This window comes from Lepisosteus oculatus, chromosome 11 (assembly GCF_040954835.1).
Source record: "Lepisosteus oculatus isolate fLepOcu1 chromosome 11, fLepOcu1.hap2, whole genome shotgun sequence".
NCBI lineage: Eukaryota > Metazoa > Chordata > Actinopteri > Semionotiformes > Lepisosteidae > Lepisosteus > Lepisosteus oculatus.
The window spans coordinates 40,147,307-40,166,068 of record NC_090706.1 but is presented as its reverse complement, the minus strand read 5'-3'; the positions used below and the strand labels follow the sequence as shown (position 1 = coordinate 40,166,068).

General features: G+C 46.8%; 3 protein-coding genes across 4 annotated transcripts in view; 1 reads left to right on the top strand and 2 right to left on the bottom strand.

The window, feature by feature from the left end:
- Positions 1 to 1,774, bottom strand: part of wwc1 (WW and C2 domain containing 1) — a 37,785-nt gene extending 36,011 nt beyond the window's left edge. Inside the window, exon 1 of the mRNA XM_015349794.2 lies at positions 609 to 1,774. Within this exon, the coding sequence (XP_015205280.1) occupies positions 609 to 727 (119 nt within the window). The 5' untranslated portion in view covers positions 728 to 1,774. The remainder of the gene's footprint in view (positions 1 to 608) is intronic.
- On the top strand, positions 492 to 12,220 carry arl10 (ADP-ribosylation factor-like 10). Of its 2 annotated transcripts, none has more exons than XM_015349796.2 (5): positions 492 to 510; positions 4,903 to 5,084; positions 8,655 to 8,829; positions 9,201 to 9,376; positions 9,941 to 12,220. In XM_015349796.2, the coding sequence occupies exons 2-5, from the start codon at positions 4,947 to 4,949 to the stop codon at positions 10,115 to 10,117; spliced, it is 666 nt and encodes a 221-aa protein (XP_015205282.2). In that variant the 5' UTR covers positions 492 to 510; positions 4,903 to 4,946; the 3' UTR covers positions 10,118 to 12,220. The 2 variants fall into 2 exon arrangements, with proteins under 2 accessions (XP_015205282.2, XP_006632160.2); XM_006632097.3 differs by lacking the exon at positions 492 to 510 and having other exon boundaries at positions 3,768 to 5,084; positions 9,941 to 10,164; positions 11,311 to 12,220.
- nop16 (NOP16 nucleolar protein homolog (yeast)) lies at positions 12,027 to 15,062 on the bottom strand. Its single transcript, XM_006632096.3, has 5 exons — positions 14,836 to 15,062; positions 14,520 to 14,628; positions 14,098 to 14,167; positions 13,110 to 13,216; positions 12,027 to 12,554 (listed from the first exon to the last, which is right to left on the bottom strand). Exons 1-5 carry the CDS (start codon positions 14,940 to 14,942, stop codon positions 12,423 to 12,425), a joined length of 525 nt encoding a protein of 174 aa, XP_006632159.1. The 5' UTR covers positions 14,943 to 15,062; the 3' UTR covers positions 12,027 to 12,422.
- Between the last annotated feature and the right edge of the window lie 3,700 nt (positions 15,063 to 18,762).

Genomic DNA, 18,762 nt, shown 5'->3' with positions numbered 1-18,762 from the left:
CCATCCTCATTTTCACTCTAGGATGGAAAGCAAGGACTTTTTTTTTCCGCCCCGACTGCACCTGCTTTCCAATGCTCACGTTTCTACAAACGAGAAAGACGATACTGCACGTCCGAGTCATCCTCGCCGTGACTCTCGGAACTCTGCCTCGTTCGTCAGGGAGAAACGACTCGACGGTTCAGTACCGAGCTTTTTCTGCAACTTTTTTTTTTGCATACGAGCGTTATCTGCGTTTCATGAAACACTTGATCTGCTCTTGAGAACATAAATAATAAAAATAATAAAAACTGGCGTGCGGCGGGTCAGGTATAAAATCACCAGAGAGAGGAGAAAGCAGAAAGGGGTGGGTATAGACAAGGGGAGACCCACAGACGGATTTGAACGTCGGGAACCCTAGCTAGCCCTCTAAAATCCCAAATCCTTTTCCCTCGCCGTGAGGCGGCTAGCGCAGGATCCCCGGCGCCAAAGCCACTGAACTTTCTAAGCGGAGCGGCGGCTTATGAGTAGCAGGTAATGTAGCCGCGCACAGGCAGAAGAAAGGAAACTTTGTCTCCCGGGTTTCCTTACACGCAGGTGCTGTGGATCCCCCCCTCCTGCCCGATCTCTACCTGTCTCTGGGGTCGATCCAGCTCGTCGTTTTATTGATGTGGTCGATGTAATAAACCCTCCCGTCAAAATCCCGGGCTTCTTCCCAACCCTGCGGCAATGGTAACTCCTTCCTCGGCATGTCAGGCGAGTCTCCATGTAATTTTGTTCTGGATGCCTTTTTTTTGTGGGTTTTTTTTTTTTTGCGTGTGTGTGTAAAAAACAAGATGCCGTTAAAAGGTACACCTGAGAGGAATCGACACAGCACACGGTCCAGACAGCAATGTGAACGGCCCCCCTCCCGATGGAACAGGTGAAGCAAGCGACCTGTCAACACTTTTTAAAAAAAAAGTTAGGGTTCCAGCAAGTAATAATTCGTATTGATGCGCCTTTTCCTTTCTTTTCGTTAATTTCACGAACGATCTCTCCCCCCTTCCCCCCCGCTATGAGTTCTCCAAACGCAGGTAGAAAATAACGAAAAAAAAGCGACAGCTAACCCAACAGCAGGGGAGAAAGGAAAAAAAATCCAGATGATTATCTTGTGCCCCCCAACACGGCGGGGGTTCGGGTGGGTGGGAGAGGCGGGGGACGAGGGGGGGGTCTTCCTCCGCTCCCGATTCCCGTCAACAATTCAAAACTTTGTCGGGCGGATTATCCAGCATCGCCTCGGCCGGGAGTATTTCGTCCGACGGCACTCTCCCCTCGGTGCGGGACCCACGTTTTACTCCATGCGCCTCGGCTATCCCGGCGCGGACAACAGCCTCCCCCGCCGGAGGGCTCACTGGTCACGGCACAGCCGCCAGTTGCAGCTCCCAGTCCCCCAGCGCAGCTCCCAGTCCCCCGGCGCTCGCCGCCACTCCATCGCTGCCCGGTGCGACCTTCCGCGGCTTGGCTTCGATGTTGTCCAAAACCTGCCTTTAGTTTGCCGTGGCCACCATATTCCTCCTCCTCCTCCTCCTCTCCACGCCGCAAATTCAGAGCGCTTTCCAGATGGGCATCGCCCGGCTTTCCTGCCCGTCTGTGCCTCGTCCAACAGCTCCACTCTTTCGCCGACAACGCGCTTTCGTCAGTTAGCTTTATTGTTGATTTCTGTTTTTAAAAAATACACACGCACACGGGGGGGGGGGGAAATGTTTTTCTTAAAGGGACAGTGTCCCTGCCTCCCTGTGTACTGGTTCTCACTGTCGTGATGCTGCGGGTAGGGTTACGTCATCCAGGTGATTACCGTAATAACACTAATAGATGTAGCTTGCAATGTGCGCCGTAATCATGGAAAGATAAGGGTACGCTATAACAGCTGCTGGGGATGCCGATCATCGGGACCCTTTTTTTTTTTGGTGAGGTAATAATAAAGCATGGAAAAATGTCTCATTATTGTAAAATGTTTGTGAGCCCATTGGCATCTTATTGTTTATAACGCCTTTATAATCTCTCTGTTCTGCAGACGCGGCGATGATTAAACCTGGAATATAATCAGGGTGCAAACGGGTATACCGACGAAAAGCTTAAGGTGTTAGTCCAACCGTCCGAAGAACTCTCTGCTGAAAAATTAATAATGCCACGAAATCGACGGTCGTCGCTTAATCGTGACTTTCCGTGGTCCCTTTAAGGGCGTGTAATCGTGTCATCTCAAACAGTCCAAGGAAGGGAATTTGAGAAATAATGTGTAGTTGGCATAAGTGTTTTTTTTTCCCCATTTAATCTGATTACACTTTTATGCAAAGTGATTTACTTCTAGACGTATATATTGTACGTGCAAAATGGGGATAATTGGGCGAAATGTCTAGCTAGAGGACACAACAACAACAACTACAGCGCCCTGTCCGGCACCTGATACCATAACATCGCGCAGACCCGATCACTAGGCCTCGCGTCCGAATGTGAAAGTAATGTTTGAGCTGAAATTCGCATCAACGAATAAACCGCGGAGCGTATGTACAGATCTGTGACCGTGAGAGGGGTGCAAAAGAGGAAGAGGAGAGGTTAGTTTCAGACTGAACAGCAGAAAGCAGAAGCGCAATGTCGCTGCGCCTCCTTCAGCTGCGTGTCTACAATTTGCGACCCATTGCGAAATTCATGCGCTGACATCAATACGCCCGAAGTTACAATATTGCATGGTGAATAAATATGTACACACCTGCGGATCACAAAATACAAAGTAACTTTGTTGCCACAAACACTTATCAACCTTTAAAAAGCTCAATTCCCAAAACACTTCGTGTTCAAACGTCGATGTTGGTTACATTTTAATTTCATCTGAACAGTACAGCGATAACCTATTATAAAAACAACGACTTCTTAACGATACATTAACAAAAACACGGGTTTCTTGAAATCAGCACACACATCGTATTGATTTTGTCGGAAGAGAAATTGATTCGTTTTTTTTTTCATTTGTGGATTTTCTCAGACATCTGTTGCTGTGGTGGAACTATCCGTGTCTGTCAATGGATATGCGGTAGCTGTGCTCTAACTGTGAATCTGCTGGTTTACAATATAGGACCTGACGCCCACGCTCCAGTTGTATTTGCCAGGAGTTCAGTAAAGACAGCCGAATAATAACTGACACATAAGAGTTGTTTAACATAGAACTTTTACCACACTTTATTAATGAGTAACCACAGCCCTGTCCTGGACAGCATTTACTAGATCTAATGAATGAGTGACCTATTGGAGTAAGCGGTTATTGAAAATGGATTGACAGAATGGGTACTTTTTTTTCCGGACACAGGGTAACGCAGCACTCGTTTAGAAAACGATTTAAGATTCCCACAATAACGGAGCATGAATACATGACAAATATTTGCATTGTGAGGCTTTACCATGTCACCACAGCTGTATTGCGCTCAGCTGTTAATGCGAGCTCTCAGGTGGCTGTATTGCGCAGAGGCTCCTCAAAGAAAGATGTTCGGCATGCAAGGTCGTGGGTTCAAATCCTTTGAAGTAAGGAGCTGTGACCTGCTTGTTCAAGTCCATCCCATCCGTTTAACTGGTGTCAGTGTAAACCTCTCACAGCGAAAGCGTTAATCAGGTTAATTAATAATAATTAAACAGCACCATCTATCGGCTGTACCTACTTCCTGAAAGCAATCTTTGCCTTGGGGGGGACTCGAAAGATTTCATTCGTTATAGTAATGATGATAATGAAGAATAATTCCAATTACTGTACCTATGAACATCCGTCCTTTTAATAGAAATTCGCCTTTTTTCCGAAATTGGCCCCGAAGTCATAGCGACTCGTCGTTGCAGGGATGCGGTGAGCGGTTTTTATATGGTCTTATAAAGGTGTACAGAACGGCAGAACGGAACGAGTTCGTAGAAAACGATATTGTTGTCTCTTGGTGTGATCGGCTGCTTGATTCCCCTTTGCTTCGCCCTAGTTAGTAACACCCAATAACAGGTTATATAAAGCGATTGCACTGACCACTGTGTGTCTTCTCTGCTGCCCCCCTGTTCGCTAATGTGCAGGGGAAATAAGTGACATCGATAAATTATTGAGCAGTATTGATATATGCCTGGTGCCGGCGCGCTGGTGTTTAGTGTTGGAATTATTTGCAACCAAAGAGTCTGTAGAGTCTTGGTCAGGGTGTAGAGATGGTCGACTCCCAACACGTTTTTCCACACCAACGTCGCCTGGAGAAAAGGTCGCGCCAGCGTTGAAGGTCCTCGGCTGAGATCTCAGACCGGACTGGCCGGCCGGCCGATGTGAGAGGACTTGTTTCAGCTTTAACCGTCTGGCAGCCGTCCTCAATTAAATAAAAAAAAACTAAAACAAATCGTTTCAGAAATAGTTCTTCACCCTTAAGCTAAAAATTAAAAATAGCCCACGATTTTGCCTTGCTAGTTACCGAAACGCAAAACGTCGTATGTCTGCGAGTATTTCCTGAAGCACTGCCTTTGCACAGTGAAACGCTGGGAGGGAGAACTCAAAATTAGGAAGAGACTCGCATTCAAGTGTCTAACATTCATTCATGCGGCAAACCTGAAACCCTAAGATACCCGAACCCAGGAGATCCGAAACCACCGGTTAATAAGAGGGTAGGTCCTTAAGATGCGCTACACTCACTCTGGATTCAGGAGGACCACGCTGGACTAACAAGTTTTTTTTTATTATTTTTATTCCTGTGCGAAACTTCAGCCAGTTTGCAGGCAGGTCACTCCCTTCCAAGTGTCGTCAGCGTGTGTCGCTCGCCTCTGAGCGGCGATAGGACGGGCGTGTGCTGGGCGAGCAGTTTTTTTATCTCGGTCACGTGTCTCGGCTGATGTGCTGATTTTTCTTCTTTCTCTCTCTTTTTTTTTTAAAACCCGGTCACCCAGCCTGCTGGCCTGTCGGCTCATGCCGCGCGTCGCGCCGCGGAGACATGGTGCTGCTCAGGCGCATCTCCATCGCCCTGACGGCCGCGGTGGCGGCTCTGGGCTCCGCGCTGTTCATCGCCTGGAACTATTTCTACCGCAGGCGCGTCTGGTCCCCGGAGATGGACTACTACAGGATCCCAGAGGTGAGCCTTGCGAAAAGGGAAAAGGCGTCGCATCCCGTCCTCTTCCTACCCCCCGTGGATCTGCTGGGGTCTGGGGTCTGCAGGTCCCCGCCCGCCCGGCTGCTTGGGCGAACTCGTAGCCCTAAGCGTTCGTTTTGTAAAGGATCTAGATAACGTCGTGACGTGTCGTTTCAGTTGTGATCTCCCGTCTGTTCTGCCGCGACAGCCAGCTGGTGCATGTGCTGTCACCAGAGAGAGGCAGGTGCGTGCACAGACGTGGGGTAGCAAAACACATTGGGGTACACATTGGTGTCGTTTTAAGGCGCGTTGTTCAAACCAGATCCCTAAATGTCTCGCTTGTGCGAAAGCCTTGTTTTGTCCTCGACCCAGGACGCCCCGTTTATTGCTCTTCTGCACGCTTGCGTGCGTGCGTGTGTGTGCATTGCTCTCGCGTGGTGCAAAGGTTTTACTTCTTAAGACGCCACTAAGGGAATTCACTTCCTGATTTCGGCGCTGGTCACAAGCAGGCTGCCAGGAAAAGACCGGAGAAGGGAAAAGGAAACGATGTGTCCTGGTCAGGCGATGGGCAGGACACGGGTCTGCTCTCTGCCCTCTGCAAAGACAGCACGGCTGGAAAGGGGTTTGCGTGGACAGTACAGTCCGGACCCCCTTAATGTCACTGGGGTGTCACATCCCTATAGGACCGGTGACACCGGCCACAGAGGTGTAGCTTCAAATACGAACGCTGTGGAGAAGAACTCGGAAAGGCTTCGTTTGAAAAAAAGTGTATTTTGATTGAATTCTAGGTAACTGGGTCAGGAACACCAACCTGTCGGAGCTGCTTCGAGGAGGGATACATAAAACGTCCATAAAAAGGCTTCACCCTACCAGATATATTTAATTATCTTACAGCGTAAAGTCACAAGAGCGCCTTTCCACACACTTCGCCAACACAATTGCCTTTTCAGTTGTGATTTTGTGGTTCTGCTCTCTTCCTTAATCGCTTGTGAACTAGTTGTCGGACACGATGATACTGATCCACCAATGCAAAAACAAGAAGACGTCTTTATTAACACTAAAGTAGACGTATGGTCATTGATTGGTGTCGAACAGCCAGAGATGAATTGATTTTGTTGAATAAGACTACAGTTTGCCGTAGGTCCGTTTGAGAACAATGAAGTATTGTTTCATGAAGAGTACCAGATCACTTTTTTACGTCCACCTATTGGACCCTAGCAGAGCCAGAATTATTCCCATTAAATATGTAGGAAATGCAATTGAAAAACACTTTACTTTTTTGTTTAAAATATATCTAAAATTGATTAAATGCTATATTCCTTTAATCACGCTTTCTGTCCAGCCAAATGAGAAGTGCCAGTTACTGTTATTTGAAGTAAAAAAACTAGGCCAGGCACATGACATATTAACCCAACTTCACCTTAAAAACAGAACTATCAGGGAAATGCTTTCAAGACCGTTTTAAACAGTGGCAATTTAAATGCACAATACTAACTTTTGACTAAAATACACACTGTCTCAAATGTTTTGGTCATTTTAGTGCAGATGACTCAACTCGGAAATCTCGAGCTGTGATTTAGAAGAGCAGTGCTTCACAGCCCTGTGTCTGCTTGTGTTCATTCCAGCTGAGCTCTACATCTGTAGCGCCAATTGACGGCTTCATTGATCTGCTTGCTGCTTTGGACTTCTGTGTAACATTTCTGCTCTCAGTTCTGAGTTTCAGAAATATTCCGCAAGTGCTTTGCGTCAGAAACCTCAGCATGCTTAACTGTAAGCAGTCTCTCCTCCGCTTGCTCACCCTTATTCTTGACCAGACAGCTCATAATGACAGCTGAGGATGAACAGACACAGGTGAGAATGACAACGTATCAGATGTTCCTTCAGTGAATACAGCCATTGTTTTATAAAGGGTGTTCGGGAACTGAGAGAGTACAGGATTGACACCGATTGCAAATCCCTCTCAAAGCTTTTAATTATTTACTTAATCTGCCTCGTGTAGAAAAACAGAATCAATTACCCCGAGATTAAGAGCTCAGCTGGAACAAATACCAGGAGACAAGGGTTCCCCCAGAATCAGGGTAGAGAACCCCTGCTTTACTGTGGTTGTAGCGGTGCAAAACACGAATCCCAGACCAAATACACCAAGAAATAAAAAAGAACCCCCTTCCAGCACCCCAGCACTCCAACACGGAGCCCGACCCTCCAGGAGGAATTCAGTAGTGGATAAGCTGCATTAAAATGTCTGCGTGAGACAGAGCGGAAGAGAGGACGGATTGTCCGAACACTCGGCACCTTGTCGGGCTGTAACTGAGGATTTATTATGCCGTGGAATACATGTGGCTGCTAACTCGAATGTTTAATTGCCCATTTTAAATTACTCCATAGACTATAGAGAAAAAAAACCCGTCTGCTTGGGAGGCTGGTGTGGTCTGGGCATGCGTGCTACATAGGTCAACAATTTATAAATCCGCCTCACTGTGTGGGATCTTGAACCTCCAGAAGACCTTCCAAGTGCAAGTAAAGACTCTTCTCGTCAGTGGCTAAAAAATGTGTTCTAATCAATAAAGACAGTTAATTGGTTCAATTAAATAATTGTGGGCCCAGCTTGAGTAAAAGCCAGAGAAGCATATCAATGGTCAGTTGTGGAGACCACTACCAGTAGATATTGCTCTTTACTATTATCTCTTCCTGACTGTCAAAAATGTCTGGAAAATGCACTTTAGAAGAAAATACTGAAATGACCTTCTTGGAACAACATTGTGTGTAATTTCAGGTGCTATGAGCTGCAGGCTCTTATTCAAGCCAATCTGAATGTTTGAAGCTTGTTAACTTATTTTGATTACATTTGCATTGACTGATGTGTGTAGTCAAAGTGTTACCAAGTGTGTTTCTTTTCCTGTAACCGGATTACATGAATATTCAGTGGGGTCGTCATAAAACGTCTGTGTTCTGCTGCAAAACATGTTAGACTACAACTTAAAGATGTTTACTGGTTTCAACACGAGCCTGCTATCTCCTGGTTGAGATAACAAAGCAGCTATAGGACAACATTAGTTTGAAGAAATGAAAAACATCTCATCAGCTGACATAGCAGGGGGAGGTTTGGGATTGGGAAGAGTGAAGAAGTTTTGAATTTTGGCGGAGAATCAAGGTTAGCGCCCCTGCTTTTTCAGCCCGTCCCGTGGGGTCTTCACTGATCATCCAAACCAAAGTTACCCTCACCTGTCAGATGTGTGCTGCTGCCTTACTAGTTTGGAATGTCTGGTTCAGAAGGAAGAGTATCATTCTGTCAAACGAGCAGCTTAAATCAGCTTAAATCAGGACCACGACCCCTGACTTGTAACTGGAAGGTTGTGGCTTCGACTCGCAGGTGAGATACTGCTGTTGCACCCTTGAGCGAGGTACAGTATTTTACCCGCACTGTTCCAGTAGATATCAAGCTGTATCAGTGAGTGCGAACGGGAGTGGTTTTGAATAAAGGATCAGCCAGATGCAGGTGTAATAGTCGTAAAAGCCCTGGAGTGGCGTGCAGTGTTGACCATCTCTTTCGGTCTGTTCTTGGCGGCTCTGCAGGAGGAGCAGGAGCACCAGGAGAGGCAGGTGCTTGTCCTGGGCCTGGATGGAGCTAGGAAAAGCAGCGTGCTGCAGGGCCTGTCGGGAGAAGGGGTGAAAAGAGGCTGTGGCCCAACAAGGGGTTTCAACTTCATGAGCCTGAACACGCCAGCCTGCCAGCTGGACTTCCTGGAGAGTGAGTAGGCTCCCGGCCTGGTGCCAGGCAAGCAGGGAGGAGAGAACTCCTAGAGGTCTCACAGCTACTGTACTTACACCACCGTCCTGCTTAAAGCACATGTGGGAGGAGTCTGACATTGTGGCTTTATACGTCACGGCACAATTGCTTGCTAATCAGCCTGATGCTTTTCTTCTCCGTCGACCGCATGCTGGCGTGTGGGTTTTTTTGAGTCAGTGACTGAGCTCCGCTGTGTTCAGTGTCCCGGGAGTGAGTCTAGGTCTGAGCTCTGCTGTGTTCAGTGTCCCGGGAGTGAGTCGGGGTCTGAGCTCTGCTGTGTTCAGTGTCCCGGGAGTGAGTCTAGGTCTGAGCTCTGCTCTGTGCCCCTGTAGTCGGAGGCTGTGAGAACCTGCGGTCCTACTGGGTTGAGTACCTGCGGAGAGTGCACATCCTGGTCTACGTGGTGGACTCTGCGGACCGAGACAGGCTGCCTCTTGCCAAAGAGGAGCTCCATCGCCTCCTGAGGGCCAACTCCCAGCTGCCACTAGTGGTCCTGGGAAACAAGCAGGTGAGCCGCTGTTAGAGGCACGCTGTGATGAGCGCTGTGTGGTGGATAAGTCGATCTGGGAAGTTTCAGAATATCCTTCAGCACTGTACCCACTGTGGGATAGAAGCTACCACTCACACGTTCCCACGTAGGCTGGGAATACGAGATTCTGCACCCGGCTCTGGATGATGTGAGGGCTCAAGCTACAAGGCACAGATGTGTCTATACATGTTTTTACATGATATTCAGTCATAGTTGTATTCTCTCTTAATGCCAGAGCTCCTCATTTTAAATTTCCATACCTTTTAATGTACAGTATCTATTTCTATTGGATTTAAAATAGATGGATTCACAAGCCTGCTTGCCTACAATGTTGTGTTGCCTCGTTCTGAATCGCAAAACGTGGCTCTGTGTATCCCTGGGACTTGGGAACTGTTTTGCAATGTAAATTGGAGGTTTTACACGTAACTGTACATTTACCCGTCACTGCGGTTCGCTGACGTGTGGCCCGTGCTGACGGTTTCTATGAACGAGCCGCTGGGCTCCCGGAGTGACGTGGCCCTGGCCTGTCCCTGCTCTCCTCAGGACCAGCCCGAGGCGCTCGGCGTGTCGCAGCTGCACGACGCCCTCGCCCTGGACGCCGTGGGGGACGAGAGGCGCTCCTTCCTCCTGGCCGTCCAGCTGGCGGCGGACGGGCCGGACACCCCCGGCAGCCTGCAGGCCCTGCGGGAGCTGCTCCTGCAGCTGGTCTCCCCCCTCTGAGGGCTCGGTGCCGCGGGAGAGGCTCGACGGCACGACTCGTCCCCAAGGTCCTATTCTTTTCTTCTTCAGAGGACAATTAAGAACTCTTGCTTCTTTAAATTATGGGTAGCATCTTGGACTGGTCCTGGCAATGGTGGAAGCTCGTCTTAAAGGCATTATGGTTTGGTAAGAGTGAAACTACAGACACCATTTTCACATGGGGCCATTTAATGCAGATATCAAGGATGCTTTAAAAACATCACATTTCACATAAGATGGATTTAAAGCATCACATCAATCAATAGTCTTTGAGGGACTAGAAACAAGCTCCTGTAGCTAGGAACACTAAGACATGAACTGGCTTCTCCAAGAATTGAAGTTACCAGTTCTACTAACTTCTGCTACTTGGACACTGTAATTGGAATGACAGAGTTTCTGTCATTCACAGGTGAGGCACAGTGGAGATAACCAAGAAACACAATTGGCTCAGTTTTCTCTCTGTGTATACCTGTGGAATGGGTTATCATCCAGTGTCTCCCAGTTTACTCCAGGTGGGGCTGCACACTGGTGGTGGTGGAGGGGATCCCCATTACCTGTAAAGCGCTTTGAGTGGAGTGTCCAGAAAAGCGCTATATAAGTGTAAGAAATTATTATTATTATTTACTCAGGTGGTGCCTTGCAGATGGAGCTCGGATGCTGGTTACCAATTCTCCCAGTCTAATAACACTCTGCTTGAGTTGTTAAACACTGTAGATTTTGATAAGAGCAATCACTTATTGGTGCATAGAGGTTTTTTTTACTTAAAGTTTTTATTACATTTGTCATGTTTTTTTTACTTCCATTATTTAAAAGGTTATATTTTACTATATATCATGCAATGTTAGGGACTTCAGGATCCAATATGCAATGAGAAAAGTATATATACTATTTAACATTAAAGCTGTTGTGCTTTCATGTTCCAATTTGCACATGCAAACTCTGTGCAAGTTGCACCTTTTAGGAATTCCTAATTGTGCACAAGCACTAATTGTGTTTCCAGAACTACAGTCTGCTTCTCATCCAAGTCATTGGAATATCACCACGACAGTTCCTCTCCAGTTTGCATTCTTCTTATTTTTTCTCCAACGTGATGATCCAGGGAGAGGTTTCGCAGCACGCTAGTGCCCCCCAGTTACTGGATAACTGTTCATGTTCATGTGGGTTTCCTCCCAAAGACGGAAGACATGCGGGTGGGTTAATTGGCTTCTGGGAAAGATTGCCCTGCTGTGAGTGTGTGTCTGCCCTGCGATGCTGCTGGCCAGGATAGGCCCTGGCTCCCTGCAACCCTGAATTGAAAGAAGCAGACAGGAAATGGGTGGATTGTTGTATTCAAGCATGGAATCCACCATGCAATGTTGTAGATGTCCTGCAAATGAATCTTTTATATTGGAAAATTCACTTCATGTGTTGCTGCACGGAAAGCAGATCGTATAACTACATAGTATAACACCGTGGCACGGCTGTTTATTACAGCAAACACATTGCTGTCCTGCTTCAACTAGTCAATATTAATGTCTAATGGAAGACTACATGTGCTGTATTCCTCTTCTCTTTTCAATAAGCAGGAGAGCTCGCAATGGAAGATAGTTTACAATGTCAGTGTTTGTAAATTTAATGTTCAAGCTGTAAAAGTTCTTTTCATTCGTGTGAGTGGATAAATCTTAACATTTCTGGCAATATTTTGTGCTTATATATTATTTCACTAGAAAGGGCGTGACAATTATACATTACAAATCATGACATTCAGAGGTGTTATTTTAGTTTTGTAATCAAGTGTTTTGCACGTATTTAGGCAAAAAATATAAACATTGGTTTATGTTTTTGTATGCAACTGTTAACAGCAGTGAATGTACTATATTTTTGACCTCACAGGAAAAAACACAAGACTGGCTTAACATGCACAATGTACATAATGTTTTTTTTAATTTTTCCATTTTATTTTATAAATGCAATAATATATGTTCTCTTTTACAAATAGTGTGTACTGGCTAATATTTCAGAGATTTGTGTCATTTTATCTTGGGCTATGCACTTAAAATGTGCACCAAGAAAACTGAAAACCAAATTAAAAATGCTGAAAGCAAACAGGAGGTGTATCTCTGTGTCCTGACTGGATGAAACCACAACCTCAAAGAAACAGCTTTCCATCACCTACACTTACAATATCTTGGCTTTAAAAGAGCAGAGGTGTAGTTCAGCGCGGCACGTCTCTGTCCATCTGCAAGATCGCTCTGTGATGTTTCTCCAGGCAGAGCTCTGCCCTTCCAGGTGCCAGCGAAGCAGGAGGTCACTTCCGGTCGCTCAGGGAGTCCATGAAGGCAGCGTACTCCTCCGGGTGGTACCGTCTGTACAGCTCCACCTTCCTCTTGATCTGCTTGGGGGTGTCCTGGTAGTAGTTCTTTTCATCCTTTGCCATTTCCTGTAAGATGGAAACCAAAATGAAGTCAGATCGGAACAGAACACCCCCTCGGCACCTGTGCTTTTCAGCCCAGCCAGTGCCAGAGCCTGTGAGCCGGACTGGCGCTATGGAGCCTGCACAGCTGAGCCCCCTGTGTATCACCTACGCTACTCCAATGATGCACTCAAGTGGAAAAAAAGTCCCCTTCGTGTGACCTGCTGTTTTGGCATTAGCAGATGAAACCAAATGAAATCTAAAATATACATGTACATCTGACAGAAGTCTTTCCTGTCGTCCCAAATCAGATTAGCCCACAGTTTCAATTGGATAAGCTCCCTACAAGGAGCTGAAGAACTGATCATCTTTTCAGCATTATTCGTTTCCCAGAAAGGCCCATTCCAATAAGTAAATATTTGTTTCCTGCATCTAAGCATGACTTAAAACACAAATTGAAGATCAATTAAGTCTTTAAGCTGGTTTCCATGCTGCAAGAAGACAGCCCTATTGCTGACGGGTGTAATCGAACCCAGTGCTTGGAAGAACGGGAACTGAAATCTACTTCTGAAGGAGTCTTACCTTATAGTTGTCATTGTGCTGCTGTATCATGTACTGTACATACTCGATCATGTCACTGGACAGCGTTCTTGTGTTTTTCGAAGGCAGGCTGGCCTCTGCTGCCAATTCTGGAGAAGCACAAAGTAATTAATGCTCGTTAATTAATCGGCATTAACCTCAAAACAAAGGGAAACTTAAAATGTTAAAACCATGCAACATGAAATGCATTTTCTTCCATCAAATTCCCAAATCAGTTCTCAACATTACAAGGCTCTCTAGCTACACATCTACCACTGACAGTTTACATCTCCTCACAGCTGAGGGTTCCCAGACTCCCGAGGCAGAACTACTGCACGCTGGGTGAACCGCAGACACCCCTCGTCTATAAATATTTTAACATACAGGGCGTCAAAAGACGCTGCTGCGATCTTGTTCCTCCCCCTAAATTACTTTAAGCACGCTCTTTAGTAAGAATGTTGCGTGCAATTCATTGCTTAAAAGAAGTTCGTCTATTTTTGATTGGTGTCTGATCCCAAATCCACCCTCTTCCCACCACAACCCATGGGGCTTGAATTTAATGGTAAGTGGCTCTCTATCAGAGAAGACTTCACACTGTGGCCTCTCCTCAGTGTGGCCGGCTTTCACAAGGTTTTATTAGAAATACAATTGGAAGAGAAAGCACACTTGACCAGCTGCTTTGAAACCCAACCTGGATCTGGCAGGCCACTCAGAAGAAAAAAGGGCTGCATCCGTAAACGCAAAGAAAGACTTCCCAGTGAGCTCTTTCAAAAGAGCAATGCGATCTTCAAAACAATTTCCTGTTTTAAAAAAGTAATGAATCAATTCTATCAGACTTCAAGGCTAACCTTGAAGTCCACGTGATGGAGAAAAAACGTAATGTTTGAGTTTATTTTCCAAAACATCGCTCGATCAGGAAAAAAATCCTTTATCCAAAAGATCGCATGAAAAGTACGCAGTTAAAAACCAGACAGCACAAGTTCTTTCTTACCGTTTAGCACATAAGGTTTCTTCACCGTTGTACTGTGCGCTTCCGAAACGCCTGCCTCCACTGCGGTCACCTACAACAGAAATAACGTCTATAGCAGAAGACCATCACTGTGTCAGAACAGGTAAACACACGGAGCCTGTCAAGAGAAAACGACCTGATAAACAACGAAACCCCAGTCTCGGTTTCCCGAAGCTCTTATCCCCGGTATACCGGCTAGGTCTTCTAACTCTGTATTTAAAAGGATGGACAAGGCGGAGTCGGCTCACAGTTTTCACGCGTGCCCTTGTGTTATCTCCACATCACAGCTCCCGGTTAACACGGCATGCTTGTGTGTTTGTGCGAGCTGCGTGCTGCGGAGGAACAGAGATCCGTTGCCTACGTGTGGGGGAAAAATGGGTTACCAACATGACCGTTTCACACACCTTCGCTTTCTGGATCGGGAGAGACCGGTTCGGGTCAAAAGCCAGACCCATTTCTTTCAGGTTCTGTGTCACCGACTTCTTGTCATCCCAGGCATTCCGGATCTGCGCGCTGGATAAACACACACAATTACTCGGTGAACCACGGCGACAAATCTGAGCAAACACCAGCGAACAAATCGCCCCCCCCCCAAAAAAAAATACAAAAATACAAAGATTCGGCCGTCTTCTTTCGCAGCTACTGCGGTAACACTCAGCGATCAGAGCGGTCTGCCCATCTCACACATCTCCGCTCATTCGCGTCCCCTGAGCCGCTTACCACTCGATCCTCGGAGCCGCAGCTTTCTTGAATTTGAGCTTCAGTTTTTTCCGGTTCTGGGTGTAATCGAACTTTTTTCTCCTGCTAGACTTCTTAGCTTTCGGCATTTCGTTTTCCTTACTGAACACAACCACCCGTGAATTCCCTGCTTCTCGCTCCCCCAACTCGGCGCAGAGACAGACACACACACGCGTTTCACCTCGTCACGTGACTTTGGCCGCCCTTTCACCCTCGGCCTTTCACCCTGTTTATTATTCATGATGGGGGGCGTGGTCTCGGCTGATTTGTCCGGCCTCCCTCGCTCAGGGGAGTTGTGGGATAGGTGGAGCTCCGGAGCGCCCGGCCCCATTCAGACGCAACGCCCCTTGGTCTGCGGGCGGGGCGTGGTTTCGGGCGAGGCTCCGCCGTGATTGGAGGAAACCCGAGAAGGCGGAGAGGCTGGAGCGCCTGGACCCTCCCCTGGCCGAGGAGCGGCGCGCATGACAGGAGAGGAGAGAGAGGGATTGTACAGCGTGTTGCACTATCCCATCGCCACAACAGGCTGTTGTAAATATTCAGTTATGTATTACTTGTGTGGTGAGCGTACTGTGCTCACTATGGCTGCCGTCGTATCAGCCAGGTGGATGCTGCACCCAGGTGGTGCTGGAGGGGATCCCCATTACCTGTAAAGCGCTTTGAGTGGAGTGTGGAGTATGGTACACACCCAGAGGAACTGGATTCGACTGCAGCTTGTAATTTATAGACCATAATATGCTATCTTAGATCTTAGAAGAAAAGCTTCTTCTTCTTCTAACAGTAAAGTAACTTTTACAACTTACAAAATGCAATCATTGTACAAATTTTAAAGAACCTTTTTTTCCCGATTTTCTTTTCCTATGGGCGCAGTGGTGGCTCTGTGGCTCAGGATCTGTGCCTGTGGCTGGCAGGTTACTGGTTCGAATCCTGTGGTTTGTAGAGGAATCCTACTATGTTGGGCCCCTGAGCAAGGCCCTTAACCCCAACTGCTCCAGGGGTGCTGTATAAATGTCTGACCCTGCACTCTGACCCCCAGCTTCTCTCCCTGTCTGTGTGGCTCATGGAGAGCAAGCTGGGGTATGTGAAAAGACAAATTCCTAATGCAAGAAATTGTAAAGGGTTAATAAAGTGATGTTGTTATTATTATTATACAGTGTTCGGGATTTCAAACATGTTTACATGTTGCATCCGAATCTAAGATCACAATAAAATTGGCAAACAAGAGGATCTCGTCAGGCACTTGTTTTGAAAGCAACAGGTGTTATCAGCTTCAACATGGATCTAGAGCTTGTTCAAGACTCCCACAACCCTTTGTGTAAAGAAGTGCTTCCTGTTCTCAGTATTAAATGCCCATCCCTTTAGTGTTCATTTATACAGTGTATGACACAAATCCAGCCTGGCTGTTACAGAGAAGAGAGGGGTGGGTCCCAGTCAGCACACGATAGCAGTCTGAAGATCTTTCTGGGACAGCGGACAGTGCCACCAGAGGAATGCTTTTTAAATTGCAGCACTGCCCACAGCTTTTATAAGCTAACTACTGTATCTGCAAGCGCTGTGTAGAAGAAAGAAGCCAACCCCAGACACAGGACAGCATGCAAGCCGCAAGCTTTCTTAACTGCTTCAGAAGGAGCCACACAAGAGTGACAGGAATAAATCTCACAGGTCTGGAACAGAGTCCGGGTGATTTAATTTGCATTGCTTGACCTGAGGCCAAGCGCACGTACAGTATCTCTCTCTCTCATGGCAGGCGGTTTTAAGTTCACTTTTAGCTGAAATTCCTGCTCCTGTCTAAAAGGGAGATATAAACGGTATGTGTGTCATCAATACCACAGTGCTCCTAGAAATGAAGAAATGAAGCCCAGCTTTGGCGTGTGCTGTCTGTGCCCCGTGACCGAAGCAATCACAGGCGTGTCAGTGCTGTGGAACACGGGACCCTACAGACAAGGGGGCAGCACGGGCATCTCCCAGTCTCACCAGGGGGAGCTGAAAGGAGGGCAGCGGAACATGCTGAGAAACGTTCTTGTCTGCAAACAGTACGAGCTGGAAGCCTCGAGAGCAGGCTGGCTCCGCGAGCCGGGCAGTTTCTTATTTTCATACACATGCACACACAAACACACACGCCATCTGTTAACACAGCCCGTCCAGCCGAAACCCCCAGACAGACTGAGCCCGGACTGCAGAAGCCAGCAACAATCCTGGTTGCTGCTATCCAGTAAAATCATTCTGCTCTGCTTAATCCTTTGATTTGTTATCCTCAAGAGCCACGTTTAAGACAAAAGGCATCAGCACCATCTGCCCCTCTATACTGACAAAAGGAAACCGATTGTGTGAGGGTAGATTTGACATCATGCTCTCTGTTCTCTTCAAGACAAGAAATAACGAGACATGCGTTAACCCAGAGACACTTTTCAGACTTACTGCACACCTGAGAGCGCAGGTTTGCCTTTTATTAGTTAAGGGCTTCCTGCCAGTACTGTCTATACAGTATAAGCAAGGTTATTTCCTGCAGTTGCTCTTTGAAAGACCGGACTAGAAACAGAAAGAGGTGAGAAGGATGCCGGAACTTGCCTGGAGCTGCTGCCAGTGTTAACATCACTTGCAGGTAGACCAGAGGTGGTGCCATGGCTGGTGTTCAGGGAGGCCAGTGCAGGAGAAGAAGGTTTTATTCCTCTGCTTCAGGGAGAGAGTGAGGCAGTGAACGCGTGGCGACTGCGTTAGAGAGCCTGCGGAGTGCTCCTTCCCCGAGCATCTTCGCTCTCTCTCTCCCGGCCCCCTCTCTCTCTTCCCCTGTCACCCCTTCTCCGTCTGCCCCTACACGGCTCAGCTTCGAGGGAGCGTCACTGGCGTGCCTTTCAGGGCCCGTCAGAGGGATTGTACAGCGTGAGCATGACCGATATAGATCTCGTTTGAAATCGTTTCACTTTTTTTCATTTTCACACATGTGCTATCATCAGCAGTCGTACGCAGGAACAGCTGTTCCTGCAGGTGTTTTAGTAAATATGCAGGAGATCCTATGGAAATAAAATCAAAGGGGCAAGTACGAATAGAAGTTGTGCAAACACTATTTATAATAGTGCAAACACTATATCACCCTCGTAATCTTTCTTACTAAGACAGAAACACTGCATGATCACAATAGTCTGCACCCTGCCTTTATTTCTCTCAGGTGGCCCTGTTTGTTTTGAAACAATTGAATATTTTTAAAGGAATTATTTATTTGCACAGAAGCACTGTACAGAAAAAGTAAAGTTTTCCATGCTGATCTCTCATTTGCTGGTGTAGAATCTAAGCAAATCATGGTAAACTTATTCTATGCATGTTGGCGTTTATCTGGAACACTGTGCTCCATTTCATCTCCAAGCCAGGAGACAGATAGCACTGCTCTAAAGAAGATACGAAACAGGGTGATGGGACCATACCCCCAGTCTGAAGAGAAAGTCATGCTTCAGCTAATAACTTTAGCCTGGAACACGAAAACTGCATTCAGGTACAAAAAGTCCTGAAGGATGTAAGCCACGTCCAGGAGATATTTTGAAGGTCAGCAAAGATAAAGAAAATTACGTTTAGAAGCATTCAGGACAGAAGCCAGGAAGAGTCAAGTGGAATCAGGAACAAAGTCCTGTTTTGTCTTTTTCTTTATCACTATTTACAGAGTCCTTGGGTTTGGAAAGGCACTTTATGAGTAACAGTCTAAATTATTATCATAATTTTTTTTATTATTTTGAGCCATATACTGTATTTGGAAGCTCTCTGGGTCCTTTAAGACATGACCTGGTGGAAGTCCGGGATCACTGTGGCTAAAGTGACAAGGCTCAGTGCACTGGGTGAGTTAGAGAAGTGACGTCCCCTCTGTACAATACAAATTTCACCTGCCATCCGCTGTGCAAGCTAGGGGATTGTTCTCTCCTCTTA